At 39.2% G+C, this 20,068-nt stretch overlaps 1 protein-coding gene across 1 annotated transcript in view; it reads left to right on the top strand.

Annotated features, from left to right (window-relative positions):
* Positions 1-7,776: 7,776 nt before the first annotated feature.
* LOC104960989 (semaphorin-3G-like) overlaps positions 7,777-20,068 on the top strand; it is a 28,542-nt gene continuing 16,250 nt past the window's right edge. Inside the window, exon 1 of the mRNA XM_010789188.1 lies at positions 7,777-8,144. Coding sequence (XP_010787490.1) covers positions 8,057-8,144 — 88 coding nt within the window. The 5' untranslated portion in view covers positions 7,777-8,056. The remainder of the gene's footprint in view (positions 8,145-20,068) is intronic.

Raw genomic sequence — 20,068 nt, 5'->3', positions numbered from 1 at the left:
TGGACATGACTCACTCAGGTTGAATGCTAATAAGGAAGTTAAGAGGAAGTCTGAAGGAAGGGGCAGATTTTTTTCGGCTGCATAGTATTACTTTCAAATTCTAGCGCATTCGAGCTGGTTTCTTCTTTGTTACCTACCCTACCTTTAATGTTGTGTTTTAGATATTTCAAGTGTGTTGTTTTCATCATGTTTTTTATTGCCTTTTTACTCTGTAAAGTGTCTTTGAGTTCCTAGAAAAGTGCTCTATGAATACAATTTATTATCATTATTATTATTATTATTATAATAATATATAAGTCAAATCCAAAAACACAACTGCAATTTTTCTTATTGCCATAGGTGGCGCCAAACACAGTGAACAGGAAATCTTCAAGGTTGTAAATAAGAGTCTACAATATTTATGTCCTTGCCAGCAGCACTCCTCTAACACTCCTCAGTGTTTCCCACAGATTTGAAATATACTTGGCGGGGTGGTGGTAGCTTGTTTTGAGACCCTTCACACGATGGCAGAGCGAACAGGTACAGGCAGGGCCCATAGGGATAGCCCTATAGTTTAAATCTACTACCCACAAATAAACATATGGACATGAGCTACTATTTTTTTTTTAAATCGTAAATGTATTTAGGAACCTATCCATTTTTAAATGTTGGAGTTAAATGCATCAATCTGGTGCATTTTCAGGGGAAAATAAAGAGACTATATATATGGGAACACCTATATGAAACAGAACTGTATACATTTCAATAATCATAAAATCAGGGCCATAACCAATAACATATCCAATATGAAAAAACACTGACACCCTCAAATGGAAATATGTGTTTACATAAATGGTGACCAAACCGCTTGAGACCCACTGAGAACTTAGATTAAGTTAACTATCTAAATACTCAGAGTCCTTTACCTCACCTGAGCTGAGGTTATCCCGAGCTTGAATGACACACAGAGACCAATTAAGGGCTTTGATTTATGATCTGTATGACAGTGGCCATGTCTGTGCATGTGCTTGTTCTTGTATCCTAACTAGGACCACGTTTCCTCACAGTCATGAACATTAAATTAAAACATTTTGTTGGCTCTCGCCTTAAGAATGATGATAAGGTTTATGAGACAGGACAGTCTCGAATGTGTGTGTTTTTGTAGTTGTAGTGTAATTTGGCATGGATACAATATTTCCAATGATTTAAAAATAATGCCAGTAATCGGGCTATTACGCAATTCTGCATGGTGTCAGATGTTTTAAGTTATATTTGTACTTTGAAGAGGTTTCAACTAATATACGGATTATTTAATTTACAGCTGCAGAACATTTTTCACAAACAAACAAATACAAAAAAATACAAACACATTATTCACACGATTGGGAACTGTTATGGTGGTGACAGCTGTATGAAAATGACCACACTCACATGATTTGTAAACTAACAAAGAAATATACAATTCAAAATAAACTGTTATGACAAAATATGGTTCTGAAGTTGAATCTAACGATGAAAGTAATTATAAGCACATTTAATTTTTTGTCAAGAAACTTCATAGCCGTACCAAAGTTTAAAATGTCACTATAGAAGCAAACTTTTGAATCGTTCCTGCTGTATTGAACATAAATTACGCTCAGTTTGAGCAGAACAAGGAGCTTAAAATGACTTCCTCGTGCAGTTTCATAGCTTAGATTCTTTCCTTTTTTTTTGCATAATGGAAATCCCCATGCGGTCTGTCTGGTACATCAGCTGTTTTTCATCCTGGTCTGGGAGTGTTTAGTGTCCAGTGGTCAGTGGCAGGGTCACAGCTTAATCAGGACAGGCAGGAGTCCTGTGTATGTGAGTGCACAGCTAAGGTCAGTCTCTAATCAGTCTACATTCAAACTTGGGGCACACAAAGGTCTTAAAGGTCCCAAACCAAATTAAAATGTCCCCCTTTATTGAAAAGGCCACATGTTTGAAAGCCCAAAAGGCTCTGTGTGTGTGTCTGTGTGTGCCTCATCATCTATGTATATTCAGTTAATCTTTTGTGGCTTCTATAGTCACATTTTTCTATCCTCATAATGGGTGAGTAGCACCTTAAAACAAAACAAAATGGAAAATATTTCAAGTAAGACTTACTGGTGGACCGACTTATATTTCCAGCCTATTGCACCAATGCAATTGCATTTCAAGTTATGAAAATTAAGGCGGTGGTGAGCTGCAGCGCATAAAGCATTTAGACAGTTCTTCCTGGAGAAGAGTTATAACTTCTTGTTGGAGTTCTCCCACTTGGAACATGGAGAATTATTACAGCTGTGTTTGAAGTGGGATTTCTTCATTTTTATGACCTATCCCTTAGAGCAAATAAAGTTCACGAAAAGCCAAATATTCCATGGAGGAAAGTGATGGAGGTCATTGGTCCTTCTGGTGTGTAACTTTTACTACGCATATGTGCACTTAAATGTAGTTGAATATATATATAAAAAATCACAGTTGGCTTGTTAGCCTCCCTATTTCATCACAACCAAATAGCTGTCCACTCATTATGCTCTCCCTAAACTAGCTTGCGTAAGGAAATCATTATTGGAAGATTGCTTTCCAGCCATTTGGCCCAATGAAATCAGGAAAATAATGAAGCAGAACACAAGCAAATTATATATCAAATTATCATTATCATTACAGATGCTTGGCCTTAGACAAGGTTGTACTTTTTTTGCATTTGGTATTGGAGTGAAAAATGTAATCTCAAACAAAAGAATTAGAACCATGAACATAACAGCAAACAGCTTAAGATAAATGGCTGTGTCTTGTGGCCAAAGATGTTAGGCTGTGTGGAAGCTGGGTCAAAACAATTCTCAGCTCACTGAGGAGGCAGCTGTTGCAAAACTATTTTTCTCCAACTGATTTCTCTTTGTTTTTTTCAATCAATGGAAAGCTCTCTGTGTGTGATAAGCTCGGATACTTGCTAAAGGGTCCCCTATGCAACTGTTTTCCATACCAGCTGGCTTTGTGTAAAACAATTGACTGGAACTTGAAGAAAGGCCAAAACGTGTATGGCTTTGGTTTGGAATCAAACAAGCTGATCTAAGTTATTGAATTGAGTTTGTGACATTAAATATCAGTGCAGTAAGCACAATGCTCCATCCTTGTCTACAAAACAAGTTATGTTATCATTCTTGTTGGCCGAGCCTGGAAATGGTGTAAGTTAGTGCTTGCTAATGTATTATATTCTTCATAACATTACATTACATAGCATTTAGCTGACACTTTTATCCAAAGCGACTTACAATAAGAGGAATAAACCATAAAGATTTGAGCCTCATTTTAGTGGGTAACATATTTATCCCACAGGAATACTTTACCTTTCATGAGTCAGCTCACCTTTTGATGGTGGAGTAGGTATTTTTCAATGAAAACATTTTGATTTTTGGTGTTTAAACAAAAGATGATTGCAGATTCCCATTGTATCTGCTTCAGTTTCAGGGTCTTGGCATTGTGATTACTGGCTCTGTCTCACTGTTATGGCTTGAAATGACGCTCGGATAGAACAGAGCCATCGTTAATATTGTAAAGTCAGAATGTCTACTGTGAAAAGGGCCTATTACAACAGCTACCTCACATTTCACAAGAGTTAAACTTACCTTTTAAAGGTCACCTATTATGCAAAATCCACTTTTTCCTGTCTTTTATCCATAAACATGTGTAATTATTTATTTAACCTTTATTTAACCAGATAAAAAAGCATTGAGATAAAATCTCATTTACACTGCTGACCTGGCCAAGAAGGCAGCAACGTTACACATAACACATAACACAAACATATAAAATACAGAGAACAGAAAACAAAAGACGAAAAGCAGTCACTGCATTGTGCATTGTGTAAAGAGATTCTCTCTCTTTTTGTCCTGATCCATTTATATAAAAACCTGTCTGAAAATGACTGGGGAGGGGCTCCTTATTTTCATCTAAAGTAACAGACACAGAATCAGCACTTTTGAAACAGGGCTGAAACAGAGGGGATTATGGAATGCTACAATGCATCTGTTAGGTATTTCGAGGCCAAACACTTCAGAGACATGTCTTGTATATAACTGAGACCTATAATATATTGATGAAAAACAGTATAATAGAGGACCTTTAAATTGCATTTAGGGCTTTTTGCAACGTAACAAATACGTTACATGTGCACATGTCCACAACATTATACAAAAAAAGTTACAGGCATTAGGATTTTCATAGTTCCCCATTTGATTTTCATTATTGTAGCAACCTTCAATCTACCAGTAGAAAATAGCCAAAATAACCTAAATTAAAGCAGAACATGTCTTTGGACCTTCGCTGTCTTTTGGAAATGACAAAGCTAACACGACTGTGGCAATGGAAGCTATGCCTTTTTTGCGCTACAATCTTATTTGATATGTTGTAAGTGTAGCTTTATGTGCTCAGGTGTGTTGACACTGTTCAGTGTTTTACCTTTCTACCTTGCTTTTTTCCCACTCGTTATGACTTTCCCGACACACTTTGTCCTATACTGTGTCTGCTCTCATGTCAATTCCAATAGGTGGGTTTTGATGAAACATTTATTAACCCTGAGGCGCACACACAAACACACCAGCTGTCTCTTCGCCCTGCGCTTCAGAATTGTTCTCCATCCTGTATTTCTGCCCTACCTCCCACATTGTGAATTCATGAACTTCTGCCCTGCCATTCCCAATCATCACTCAAGGAGCACCAATCTGATTTGTCCAAGTGACGCAATGTCAAGATGCTGATAAGTAGTCTTACCTTTCATTTCCACTGACAGACTGAAGAGCCTAATTCAGTCCCAGGAGTATTTTGTGAGGCGCAAAGAAGGTCATTTGCTCAGACGGCACAATTCAATCAGACAACGGACCGCAATCCCTAAGCTGAGGGGATTCTGAGAGATCCTTTCATTGTGAATTACATTGTTCAAGAGTTTGGATGGTGATACTGAGGCACGAAAAAATATCCTTTCTTGGATTTTTAAGAGTAATCATGTTTGAAACCCATAGGAGTCTTGTCTGTGATTGGTAACGACCTTGAGGAATTTACAGAGAGAGTAAGAGAAAGTAAAAGTAAAACAGAAGAAAGATCATTCATTTTGCTCTTCTCCTCATGCTCCTCTGACAATATCGCGGTTAAAAAGGGATTATTTCTCTCAGGTCATTTCTAGTTTCAAGTACTAACCAGGGAACACTCATTCACAAGGATGGTAAGGTGGCTGGTGTTTTGACAAATAATTAATTCAGCTCTTGAGCACTCACACTGCCTGTGGCCTCTTTTGCTGCTTTCCCACGTCTGTTTGTCCTTCAAAAAGATTCGGCTTTTGGAAGAGTGATGTCCAATCATGAGCCACTGAAGGCTGAGAGCACTTCACTCCAACAAAAGCACCAATCAGAGCAACTTCAATAACAGGAGGTCGCTAACTTGTTAAATCGGATGGTGTGTTGTTTGCTTTGAATAATAATCTCTTTGGAATGTGTTAACATAACCAAGGACATTTTACTGCTGTGAATTGCCAATGAAATCTCACTCACATTGTCAAAGAAGGTTGAAAGATTAAGAATTAAATGTTGCAATATAATTTTGATTCATGTTTTTTAATAACAGAGCCAGGAAAAATCAACGGTCCGTTTGCTTTTTACATATAATCAACATGTAATCAACATAATGCAATACTAACATGTTATGTATCAAAATAAGAGTAAAGACTGATAATATTTCTGGCAATGCTAAAGCTAGCATAGAAAAACAAGAGATAGTAGATTGAAAGATCCTTTGAAACATGTTCATCCTCCAAAAATAAACAAAAAATGTGCCTGAAGACAAGGACAAGTAGCAACATCTTTATTTCATCAGTAAGCAACAGTGTTTACTAGAAACATGATCTTAACTACAGAAAGCACAATACCACTGGAATGAGACCAAGGCTCCCTGCTGTCAGCGCTGTGGTTTCATTTGTCTACAGTAATTATACACAAGCATTTTGATTATATTGTTGGTGATATATTAAAGGTCCCATGTCATGGCCATTTCTACTGATCATAATTCCATTGTTGAGGTATACTAAAATAGATTTATATTGTGCAATTTTCCCATGCCTTATCCTAAATGAGCCAAAATATGCACTTGAAGTATTTTCATCCAAAAATAGGACATTTCATATCTTGTTGAAAAGTATGACTGATTTCCCCTTGAGCACCACTCAAGGGAGTGCCAAAGATAGGCTACTAAAGCCAAACTAAAACCTTTTATCACGATCAAACCTTACGACAAAACATTAATGTAAGGTTATCTGGTCCTTGCAATAATCTAACTAAGAGAAGGAATTGTTTAAATTCTGTAATGAGAACATTATTGATTATTTTTGTCACTCCACTGATGTGAATGCACATGATGGACAAGTTCTTGGTGAGACCAAAACTTGAAGTGCACACGGGAGCCCCTCACCGTCACACACAGGTCCTCTGCACGGCTATGAGACACGCTGTCATCTCAAGGACCCAGCATTCCATTCAACACTTATCTCCTCTCTCCCCCCACTTTCTGCCTCTCAGTCTATATGAAACATGTATGGGAGCCTCATTCCTGGTACAAACAAATGTTCCCAAAAGATTCTGGGTCGCGGTAACACTGACACTTTGAATGGCTCTCGCCCACCCTGCCGTGACCCCTGTGTTCACTTGTAGGCTTGTTTGTGAATAGAAGCACATGGGGAGGGGGGTGTTGAGAAGGTACCCCACAACTTAATTAAACTACTGAACACGTCCCGTTGGTCCTGAAGGGGTTATGAAACGGCAAGCATGCACAGGGCTCGCAGAGGAGAGAAATGTGGTGATGAAGTTGCGTGTTTTATTTGTTTATTGATTTATAACCCATGAATCATAGAGCTTCTCCTCAGTGCTCTTGACTGTACAAATATGTACGTAGTCTTGCGTGACCTTAGGTTTTGACCATAGGTTTTTTTTAATCCAAAGTGAAGCTTAATTTGGTTGCCGTTGCCATGTTTAGCCTGTGAAGACTCTACTCAACTTGTTTAATCAAAACATAGGCAAATAGGTTGAGAGTCGTTGTAACTGAGGCCGATATAGCAACTAGAGACCCGTGACAGCATAGCTGGCGACGCCCTTAATAACGCATCACAATGAGCCTCTATAAAAGGTACGTTATATTTAAAAAAAATAGATTTTAGCAATGAAATTGAGCATTTTAACATATGGATTGACTCGCTTTTTATTTGTATGACTTATTTGTTCAGGTACTACAACATACCTAACATATATTTGTTATAACTGTTTGCTATATTTTCCGCAGTTTGCCTTGGAATTACCACAAATCTACAATCCAGGTTCAGCACAATTGTCTAAAGTGCAGAATGTCTTTAGGGAGCTTCATTTGATGTATTGGTGATCATTTTTTTCCCCCACCCAGGCACCCAAACTCTTTTAAATAGTTGATTAATGTAGTGGCTATCTACTTCATATAGCCTATATTAACACTTACAATGTTTATAAGTACATCATAATGTGTTACAAATGATTTATTATAGGTTTTTTACACTGTTTAGAAATGATGAATGTTTCTATAACAGTTTCTAAAAGCTAAATTTGTTGCTACTAAATGCTCTTCACATGATGTTGAAATGGTGATATGAATCATGTGAAGGAGCGTGTCTCCAAGTTTTGTGTTGTGCGTAAAGGAGGGGCAGCTACTGCTCTCTCCCTCTCTCCCTCTGCTGTACAGGCGTGGTGTAATCTGTCTCTCTCTTTCTCTCTCTCTCTCTGTCTGGCTGAAACAGACTTCTGTTGGGCAGCTGTTGGAAAAGAACTGAAGGAGTGTGAGCCGTCAGAGCGGAGTCAGTGCAGCTCAGTCAGTCCGCGGAGAGGACACAGCTGCTCAGTCAAATACCCTTTTACGCACCGGGGAACTACCTGGAAACGCAACTGTTGGCACTGTGACAACAAGGAAACACCCGTTTCCCTCTCCAAATCCTGCTGGAATATTCTGCTTGATTTTTGCCAACACAATTTGAAATTACTAGTTAAAACCCGGAGTGCATCTCTCCAGCAGAATGAAGGGATTTATTCTTGTGGCGCTTCTTGTCGCCACCGTCTCAGCGACCAAGTTAAACGTACCGCGACTGAGACTGTCATACAAAGGTAATTAAGTGATTCATTATCCATCTATTTAATTATCTATATATCTGCACAGCTGTTTTCTATCACCCTTTATCTGTACGCGCGCGTGCCCCACAGGTGGCATTAATTGGCGATCTTGACAGTCTGGTGCTTAGTATTTGACTTTTCTCATTCTCTTTTCAACAAATATATGTTTTGTGTGTGAACATTTTAACTTAACACCCTCGTGGTACTGCAGTTTACAGGCTTGTTTTTATTTTTATTTGTGTATTTATCTCGAACTATAGGCTATCTTCGCGGTGGTCCGAGCTGAAGGCGTTATATCCAGGCCGATGTTCTGGCTTCTGTTTTGGGAGGTTTATGTGTTTTACAAGGCTCGCAGACGTTAATTTTCTAGTTTCCAGGCGGGGTGTCCAGCCGGGGGAGATTTTAGCTGAGGTTCATCTCTGCGGTGGGATACGATGCTCCAACTATGAAGGTTTATTAGGAGCGCCAACCGCAACGGAAATACCTGGGAAGGATCTTAATAAGCGTGTATACTGCGGTGTAGTTACTAACATTATGTAATTAGGTCTGAAGGACTTAACAGCACAGGTCATCGAAAGTACCACTAATTTTCCATCAGACGTGGATGTCGTCTGTTACACAAGGTCAGATTGCCTAATCTTTGATAATGACCTTTCACCTTGTAAATACTCAAAAAGTAGTTACATACAATCTGGATGGAAGTGTAATTGCATTTGATTGTTTTTTTAGGCTTGAGGCTTTCTACTGCCAATGACCGAGATTTAAACATTGCCATGTTTTGTCCTTTTCTTCTCTGATGATGGACATGACTCACTCAGGTTGAATGCTAATAAGGAAGTTAAGGTTTGTGTTTGTGTGTGTGTGTGTGTGTGTGTGTGTGTGTGTGTGTGTGTGTGTGTGTGTGTGTGTTTAAATGGTGTTGACTATGTTGTTGCCAAGCCATGCTCATTGTTTCATTTTGCTCAGGCCAGAGCGGGTCTGCAATCATCATCAGCGATAGGCCTATATATCACACAGGATTTCCTCTTGTTCAACTCCATGTTTCCAGGAGAAAATTCACCATCTGAGGTAACAGGTCTTCCTGTTGGCTGACTGGAAATATTGCTCAGAACAGAGAGAGAGATAAACTTACGTACGAGACAGAAAAAACAAAAATGGATTCAACACGTAGGATATTCGGCACCATAGAAGACAAGCAGAGTAATTGTAGTCTCCATATGCTTTTTTTTTTACCAACTGAGCAACTGCTATATACTTACTTAACATGTGTTGTTGGCCTTTGGCAGTAGGCCCTAGGATAACATTTATTACGTCGTATAAATGACCATATTCATATTCATGGTCCTGAAGAGGTAAAAACGTAAAGCTTAAAGTGACCCCTGACCTTTTATCTAGTGACACCATCACCATGACATTTTCTGAACACATTCCTGGTCCCCAGAGGATGAACAGTTTTCGAGCTTTCCGTCTTTCACCACCACCTTGAGGCCAAAAACATGGACTTGCACAAAAGATATCTCATAGGAATAGATTGCCATTAAATTTGCAGAGCATATTGATGTGGACATGGGGATTAGCCCTTGTAACTAGATTGACCCTGTAGCGTTGCCTCTTGTGACACTCACAGATAAAAATGAACCACCTTAGGACCAATAGCAAAGTTGTTAGTATGTTGTTGTATGTTGGTCAATGGGCGTTGCAAAAATGTCATTGTTTTTTTTTATCCTCTCCATCCTAATTAGATGTTATAGTTAAATCACTACATAATGTCTTGTGATTCAATGTTAAATATTTTAACCTTGCCATACATTTACTGAATGGTTTCTTGATCTTTAAGAGATACTATTCAGAAAGTCCTGCAACATAATTGAGTATACAGAGTGAGCCTCAGTTATTGAACAAACAAAGTCAGGCCCTGGGCAAACACTATAAGTGGAAAAAATCAGTGCCCAAGGTTGTGAGTCACAGCACTCTACAGAGCCCCCCTTTTCAAAGCTTTCCGAGATCAATTTTCACTTTGGTCTAGCAATAAAAAGCACCACATAAAACCAGTACTTCTTCATTACTTGCCATCGAAAAATTGCTCTCATTTTGCCAGCTTCACGAGGAGTGTGGGAAAAAATTGTGCCTACAGGATTCTCATTAGTGCCCAACAAGTTTCTTCCTGTCGGGATGACCTCAGATTTGATCCCACTGTTTGCCTCGTTTTACATAATTTCCCCCTCGGCTCAATTCTCTTTTTTTCTAGTTTGTCTTTCCCCAGTAAATCGTTCCATACGTCTCCATGTTTCTTATCTTCTCACTTTTTTAGTCTAATTTCTCATTCCTCCTCCTAACCTCAGCGTTCCCCCTGTTTGTGTGTCTCTTTCTCTATCGCTTGCTCTTTCATTATAACACGGAGAAGCCTGGAGGGTGTTTGTATTCCCCGGAGGATGTAGAGGTAATTTGGCGACAGGAAAAGCTGTCATTATCTAATTTCAATCAATTAGTGGGTAGAAGGTCGAGCAGGAAGTTTACCTCCAAACTATTACAATTCAATCCAGTACTCTTTATGTTTACCTTAAGCATCCCATTCAACATTGATTTAGCCATTTCAGTCCATCTATGTGTAATTGGATGGAGATTGAATCTTATCAGACATTTATTTATTTACAAAGCCTTTCAACATAAAATCACTTTATTTCATAATGAAATAGGTCCTCAATACACGTTTTAATATACTCATTTAAATGCTAAAATAAATCCATATCTTTTGGGGAAGAACATTTGCTTTTCCGCCCAAAAATATTGCATTTTGTAGTTATGGAAGACTTTAACCTCTCTTGACTAACAAATAAAAAAATCAGTATTTTATCGTTTTTCACTTCCTGACTTTATGAATTATTTGATTTTCTTTTATTGTTATATTTGTTTATGATCATAGCAAACATAAAGAGAATATTCCGGTTCATGTTTGTTTTTCAACCTAATTTGCAATTATAACTCCTGACAACAAAGTGAGAATGTGTGTGTGTTCTTGTGTGATCATGTGTGTACTGGGGGTGACATTGAGGCGTCGAGGTATGCGATGTGTGTGCGGTTGACTGCACTCCCAGCCCTCTGCCAAGCGTCTACCAACCTCCCATCATGCATCTCTCTTTGCCTTTCTTATGTGTCTATGTATGTCTTTCATTTGTCTTCCTCTCTCTTCAGCCTGCTTCACTTATTCATTTCAATTCCCTCCATCTATGTTTGTGCTCGCTCACACAGAAACACACACTGACTTTAGACACACACTCTCTCTAATACAATATTCACTTTGTCTCACCAAAGACAGGGGGCACTTGAGAACCCCAACACACACACACCAGCATCCTATTATGATCAGATTGCATTAGTTCTCAGAGTGAAGGGTTGTGTTTGTTTTCGCTTACAGCCTATGAATTAATGAGTTTTTTTTCTCATTCAGCGTAGCCCAGATGCGCACATTCAGACGGGTGTTAGTTGTTCTTAGGCGGAGCGGGGTAATCTGTCACCGGGAGTCTGTTGGAGACTCCCAAGCTGCTGAAATGAAGGGCGTCTTCCATCCTTTCATCTTTCAGCTTTTTCTTTTCTTTCGCCATTATTTTTCATCCATCACTCCCTCCCTGCTCTATGTAATAGCTGGTTCATTGCACCCTTCCTCTCTCCTGGCTTTCCTGAGTTCAGTATAAGTGCTCCCAGACCTCTGGACTGATAAAACCCAGCAAAGGAAAGACAAAGAGGAAACAAAAGAGATAAACTTTAAGGTTTTTCTAACCAAGCCAACTGGCTTGTCAGGCACATGTTCTTTTATTAGGAAGTATATAAGCTTCGGCTCTAAGACATATTGGAAAGAAAATAGGGTTTTAGAGGTTTTAATGTTTTAATAATGGTTGACATGTGTTTGAATGTCAAATGTTTGTATAATTCCTTGAAAAAGAGTCTTGGCAGTTTAACCCTGCAGGCTCACGAGCCACTTTCCGAAAGTTTACAGAACATGAACAAGAGTCCAATTTGTTTAAAAGATCATGACAACTGCAATGAAAAAAAAGTCCTGGTCCAGGTAAAAGGTTGAACCCTTTATTGATATCTGTAATCATAGTTTAACAAGCTCATAAGGCTTTTAAGCGAAGGCAGTGGCAACCTAATGTTAGCGAAATGTTTCGAAGGTTTTGTATCAAGGAATCGTGTCCCAAAATGATTCACTTTGACCCCTTATAATGGCATTTCATACGCATGTCTGTCAAGTATTTTAATCTGAATCTATCATGGTATAGATTACTCAATTAGGATTGCATGGTTGGTGTGTTTAATATAAGGAATACTGGGTGAGTGTCGGATATCTACTCTAATATTGCAATATCAATATATTATTGCTATTATAACAAACCGTTATCATTCCTTTCTTCTGTATATTAAAGACAAACTCTATAACTTGGCAACTGCAAGAGACACAGTTTCCTGTACTTGTTGCAGTTAAAGTTTATTTTAAGATTGACAAAGATGTCATCTTATTAGGTATAAAAACATAGGCTTCTATATCACATAGCCACAAGATATATAAAATAAAGTTTGTATTTTGATTGCTGGGGATTGGCCAAAGTATGAGGGGGATACCAACTCCGACACATGCGGTTATTAGAAAAAAAAAAATTTCACATCAAGGGAGTAATAATCAACCTTCATTACCATCAACCGAAACATATCCACTGTGCTTATTACTGTACCTCTGAATTGTGCTTTAAATATAAAATGATAACTAACATGCTTTTCTTTACTTAGTGACAAGAGATGAGATATCATTATTTTAAGACCTGTCATGAATATAAAATATATTTACTTTGTGTCATTTTATGTAATATTCTACATACATACAGTAGTGTAATGGAAGAGGCACAGAAGTGCTTTGTCCATGAATATCCCAATATTTAGTTTGAAGGCTGAGGAGACACCGTTAAGAGGTTTTCTGTCTGGTATGTGAACCTGCTGACAGAGGAAACACACTGCATGTTTCTGACACCACAGGCATGATGTGTGTGTTTGTGTGTGTGTGTGTGTGTGTGTGTGTGTGTGTGTGTGTGTGTGTGTGTGTGTGTGAGAGAGAAAACAGAATGGCACAGGACGTTGGATACAGACATCTCTGTGTGTGGAGGTGTTAGTGTGTTGGCGTTTTGATCTGCAAAGCCTTTTTGGTGAATGCTTGTGTAGGTGTTACAAGGTCTGTATGAAGTGCAAAATGTGAATGTGTGTGAAGGAAAAGGAGATTTATTGCAGATGTAGTATAATCTGTGTGTACTGAGCCTTTGTAGTGTGTGTGTGTGTGTGTGTGTGTGTGTGTGTGTGTGTGTGTGTGTGTGTGTGTGTGTGTGTGTGTCTGGGTGTTTTTGAAGTTAACTGTGTGTGATTGTTCGTCACAGAGCGAGACAGTGCCATTGCATTTGATCCAGACATTTGTGTGTCTCAAGGTGTCACTTGTGTGTCGTGTCAACAGCGTCTCACATGTGACAACTCTCAGATGTTGGCTTGGCCAGATCACAGACAGCACACAGATGGAGGCATGGGGGGGTTGACAGTAAATGTGTGCGAGATGAGGAGCTGGAAAAAGGATTGAGATAAACACAAAGCCAGATCAGAGAGCAAAGATGGAGAGGAGGCAAAGGAAGATAAATCAGCCTACGAAGAAAATAGACAGTTAGGGGCGCTGAAGGAAATAATTTATACGTCAGAAAGCCAAACAGATGTCCAAAATAAGAAAACCTTTACATTAGAAATCCTTGCTAAACACTGGATGAAAACATCTGTCCTTGATGTTTCTATGCTGAACCATTTTCTTTAAAAGGAATTTACATTATAGGTGAGGCTCTTTTCTCGTAGAGCAGATTGGAAATTAACCAGTAACGATGATAGTTCAAATTTGTTGTCTCCATTAACGAAAGAGGAACCTAAATAATTTGGGAAAAACCACAGGACCACATACAGTACGTATTTTAATTTTTTGTCATCAATACTTACTTGCCGCAAATGAAACATACGTTTACTTAACATTTGTGTGACAGACATGGTGTACTGTACTGGTGAAGTTAACGTAACAACAAGACCGAGGCTCTTTAGTTCAAACCAGGTCAGAACACTTTATTTCTCCTTTCAACCTATACAAAGGCACTACCTTTCAGACAAAAAGCCCTAGACACATTCACTGCGGCGCTACCAGAGGGAACTCAAATTCACTGACAGTTTGCTAAAACGAAACAAAAAAAATGAAGAGAATGATATTGAATCCAACATTTTTCTCTTAAGAATGAGGTTGTAAATCTATTTCCGTGTTGTTAATTCGTCACGCCCCTTGTTTGTCAAGGTCTTGACTCCTATTTGAGGACTGCATACTAGCATCCTATTTAAAGTAAGGAATTAGCCTTTTTAAAAACTGGACTGAGTTCCAAAGAAAAGGAAGGGAAATCACAGGGAGTAAGTAACTAATAAAAGTTTACTTCATTCTTGTACATTTTTAAGATTTAGCTTTACTCATAAAAAGTCCATTGAACAGAGAATTAATGGACTGCCTCTTGATACACAATACTACAAGCCTGGGCAATGAGTGCAACACCTCCCACATCCCTTGAAGTCCAAGGAAAGACTTATAAACCTTCGGTATTCAAAAGCTTAGTTTACCGACGAAACATGTCCAGATAAACATGGGATTGCCCTTGAAAGTCAGTGCACACAGGCCTTTACATGGCTTGACTGCCTGAACCAGGACTGCACCGTGACATAAAACATGCGCCCCAAATCAACGGGCTGAACGGTGAATGGAAGTGGGGAATGTCCATGAAAAGAGAGGAAACATCAACGCATTTCTAAGAACAGAGAGAGAAAAGGACAGAGGGTAAATCAAGGGAAGTAATGAATTAAAGATCTTTGAATGTAGAGGGAAACCATGATGGATCCAGGAAAAGCAAGCATGAAAAGACGGCATGTTACCGTGGTAGAGAGAAAAACATGGATGAAAAAGGAAGACAGAGCAAGGCTAAGGAAATGAAAAGGAAAAGACAGGAGGAGGTTGAAAGGGTGGAGAAGAAGATGAGTGAGATGAAAGAAAGACAAATGGATGAATACGAGGAAGAGGCAGGAGGACAGTGGTCCCTTTGAGGAGAGAAGGTTGAAGTTTCAAGGCTCAACAATGTGGCTTTGACCATCTGCCATGTAGATTAGAAGTACTCCACTTACACTCGGGAGCTACGGAGGATGTGTGTGTCTCCATGTATGTGTGTATTTCTTCATAGAGGGAGTATCCTGTATCCCCTGCTTTGGGAAATCTTTGTACATTCACTCTTGTTTGAAAAGCATGGCCAAGTTAAAAATAAGAGTGTTAGTGCCTGCTTTAGAAGCCAGCCAAAATCAACCCCGTTATCTACACTGATATGCTGTTATTTTACCATGAGCATTAAGGGGGGTTCGATTCCTGAAAAATTATTTCTCTAAACTTTCTACACTCTGCCACACCCAGTGTTTCTTTCTTATTTCCATTCTGGTCCCATTACATTTTGATTTGATTTACTTTCTTCGAACTCCTTTAGTGTCATCGCTTAAAATATGTTATCATGTGTTTACAGTGTATACCTGGTTCCTGTGTCTCCTCTGTCTACTAAAGGCAAAAAGGAACATTTAATGTCGTTGGCTAAAGTAGGGGAATGATTATTATCATGGTTAAATAAGAAAAAACATTTAGAGTTTACATGCCAGCCAGGCCTGGAATTTCGTCATTTTAGGGGCAAGGCCACTTGGCCTTTTGAGTTGTCAATTTTTTAAGGGCACAAAGGCCAAAAGCCAGGGCACCAAGGCCATACATTAAAACAATGATTTAACATACGATATGAAGTGACTACGATTGTATATGCATTTACAATACTTTTATATATATTTATTAAGCATTCAATGGACACCAAATTGCAATTAAACAAATTCTTTATTAAAACTACAAAGGATTCTTATAGCACAGACATGTTTGGCTCACTGTGAGACTGTGGTAGTGGGCCTACGTCAAGCTGCGTCCTTATTCTGAGTCACTTGAAGATGGAGATGATGACGAGTCAGGGAGATTTGGACTTTTGATCGCGTTTTGAAAATTGGGCGATATAAACGAGCAGCAAACTTTGAACTTCCGTCTGCGATCGCCGGTGGTCCAATAAGTCTGCACAGAGGTCTTTGACAGCTAACAACACAGCGCTAACTGCCTAGCACTAGATAATAATAAAAAAAGAACACAACTGCAACATAACTTATCCAAGTAGTAACAAAAACACTTCAAAATATTATAATTATGCATTACCATACGAGCAAGAAATAGTAATGTTATCCATAAAATTACACTTAAAGCTGGACAAATGAAAAACTTAACGGCAAACAGGATCATCACAAAACCTTACCTCACCTCAGCCTTGAGCGGAGAATCAGCTAGCTAGGTCCTAGACCGTCCCACGCACACGGACGCGTGAGGGGGTGGGCGGAGATAGGTCCTAGACCAGGGGTGGGGAACCTTTTTCCTCTTAAGGGCCATTTCAATTTTGACAACATCCTTCGAGGGCCGTACAAATTATTGAACTCAACCTCTGCTTAAAAAACTCAAATCACAGCCCATTCATTTTGCCTTTCTTTCATGCTGTGCAAAGAAGAAGCAACGTCTTAATCCAGATATTTGACCATGACCCGCGCATTCATGCATTCATGCATTGGGCATGACCACCAAAACAGAAAGATATGGACACAAGATGTGTGCAAATGTAGGGGGGGGGGGGCGGATCTAACCTAATCTCGGGGGGTTTGGGGGCATGCACCACCAGGAAGATTTTTTTTTAAATGTTGAAGTTAAAAGCATCAATCTGGTGCACTTTGAGAGCAACATGAAGAGATCTATGGATACATCTCTCAACACCCATATGAAACAGAACTGTAAGCAGATTTCTTTCTTTATGGATATTTTACAAATCACTTTCTCTTATTTTTCTATAACTATAATGATCATATAAAGATGTGCCTTTACCTCACTGGTTGGAGAAAAAGCTTCTTATATTCGTTAGCATAGCTAGCTAACGAGATGCTAATAACAACAACGTTATTGACTGTTTGATCAGTTTGACAGATGAACAGATCGCAACTGGGCTAATAACAACAACGTTATTGACTGTTTGATCAGTTTGACAGATGAACAGATCGCAACTGGGCTTTCAACTAAAGACACAGCCATGCAAAAACTGTGGCATGTGTACAGCTCCTTATGGGTATTGCAATTTGTGAAGTCCCGGCCCGGAGCCGCGTTCTGGTGCTCTCCGTTAGAACTACACTCCTGTCAGACGAGACATATACCACGTGATGACACGTTAGGCTCGTGTTGTGTTCAAGGACCCTGACCTTGGCCAGGAAAAACAAGTCTAGGTTTCTTGAATTTTTTTCTTTTTTGCGTGTGTTTATAAATTACCTCGAGGGCCGTACCAAATGGTCTCGCGGGCCGTATACGAGCCGCGGGCCGTATACGAGGGCCACGAGGGCCATGGCCCTCGTGGCCCTCGTGAAATTCCTGCCCTGATGCCAGCACTTCTGCAAGGCTGTTCTGATGCCCAGAGGAACTAAATACTGATGTTAGCATGGAAGCAGGCTCATAATTGTAATGCTAGGACTCAGCTGTTAACCAGGTTTAATGAGTACAATGTTTACTCTATAAGTTGGCATTTTATAATTTTATAATTGGCAATACACAAAACAGTACAGTTGTTGTCTGATTGGACTGTCATTAGTTATTTCTGGTAAGTTTTTGACAAATTAAAACTTTTATCTGATGTCCAACTGTATATCTTTACCCAATTTCCTTAGGTTTGGCAGGTTAACAGAATAGGGGGATGTATCATCACATTTCTCTGTGAGCTGCATTGTCTTTTGTCCATTTCAACATAATTTACTGATTTTAATGCATAATGTGCAAATAAGTGGTCCAATCACTTTTGGGAAACTAAGCTTGAAAATGTGTTGAAAATGTGTTGAAACAGTGTTACGACAGCATCAATATTGAAAACAAGAGCAAATTTAGTTATTTTAACTCACATGATCCTCTGCCGTTCATGTGCACCAAAAGCTTTGAACAAACTCAACAAATCACAGCCTCACAATAACACCATGTGAAAACGTTATGCTCAGTTGGACTAATGTTGGATTTGGCCTCGTTTGGTAAATCACCACAAAGTGCATACTGGGTCGGTCTTGTGGAACGACAGATGCCTTGCCAGTGTTTTACAGTAAGTCATACTGTTCCTACTAGAGAAAGAAACATCTCTCCATGAGATGGATAAACATCCTCCAGTCTGCTCGTGTATCTTTTTTACTGGACACATTAAAGGATTACCAGGCATTACATACACAGAAGTGCAGCTGGATATTCCTGCAGAGAGCAGCAAGCACACAAAGAAAGAAAAACAGAGGGCTAGAGTGATTACACGCACGCACGCACGCACACACACACACACACACACACACACACACACACACACACACACACACACACACACACACACACACACACACACATTTGGCTCAGAACCAATGCAAAGTGTTGAAACGATGGGAACCCTCCCCAATGCAGGATGCCTCACACCCCCCACCCCCACCCCGCCCCTGAAACAAACGCAATCAATTAGTTCCACTCAAGCTGCTGACAGGAAGTGCTGAGCACACAGAACCCAACCGTGGACTGATGTATCTATTAGACAGCCACAAGACAGCCGTGCGAGTTTAATTAGATCATTCATCTGTTTTAAAGCCACAATATCTTGATCTAAAACACCCTATTCTTTATAGATATCTTATGGTATTGCATTTGTTCATCTTTATAGAGCTATTAATCTTTATCTCCGATAGAAACCTTATCCTTTTATCATCACTGATTTTATTTTGAAACCAGCTCTTGTTTAACATTAAAATGTTTCCCACAAAGTAACCGAGCCGACTTATTTGCTGGGAAAAACGACTAAAACAATAATTTGGAGGAAACAACCTGGTTGGAAAAAACTAAGCATAACAAAAAAGAGAACTTTAAGAAAAACTTAAGCCTACAAAATTAACAACAAAACAACACCTGACATGACCGAAAGCGATCCTTTCTGAGCTGAGGCATGGCATGGTGGTTTGTGCTCCAGCTGTCGATCAGCAACTATATATCCATAATCCACCAGTTAAAGGAAATACAACTAATGTGTTGTGTTATATTAGCTGTAATTCACCACATATGGTGTTCTTAGTTTCCATACCTCCTGTGTTTTGCGAGCGACTTATCAAGTAGGCTATAGAGAACCGCAGTGACGCGTCGTAAAACCCGGAAGTAAACTTCTTCCGGTTCCTTCGCGAAAAACCAATGCAAATTCTCCATAGGATTTTGGAAAATAGCTCGAAATAAGGTCTGTGGTTGACACACATTTAAGAGAGGGATCACGTTTTGTTCAGCCAGATAATCTCCACATGTCAACCCTACTTTTATAATTTTTGAATCACAAATCTAGTCGCCAGAAGCAAGCCAGTACAGCAGCAGGGTCGCACGACTTCAACGTCACGCCAACTTAAGATCGTTTCAACTGACTTGCACTGAAACTGCACTTTGAACACTTTAAATATATTAACATTTTAAACTGTATACCCCGGTTATCTAGGCCCGTTTTGTTTAATGTATACCACGTTTATCTAGGCCCTTTTTGCTTTATNACCGGCTCGAGATACACTTTTTGTTATATTCCATGGAATGCTCTTAACATCCCGATAGCAATGAATATCTTAAGTGCTTTGACAAAAAATCCATTAAAAAATGTCATCTGTGGAAGGCTCTGCTAAGGAAGTGACATCTTTTTTCCGGTTGTGTATTTTCAAATTCTAGCTCACTCGGG

This window comes from Notothenia coriiceps, unplaced genomic scaffold (genome assembly GCF_000735185.1).
Source record: "Notothenia coriiceps isolate Sejong01 unplaced genomic scaffold, NC01 NC01_scaffold00032659, whole genome shotgun sequence".
NCBI lineage: Eukaryota > Metazoa > Chordata > Actinopteri > Perciformes > Nototheniidae > Notothenia > Notothenia coriiceps.
Note: the sequence above shows the minus strand (reverse complement) of the source record. Positions and strands in the feature narration are given on the sequence as shown.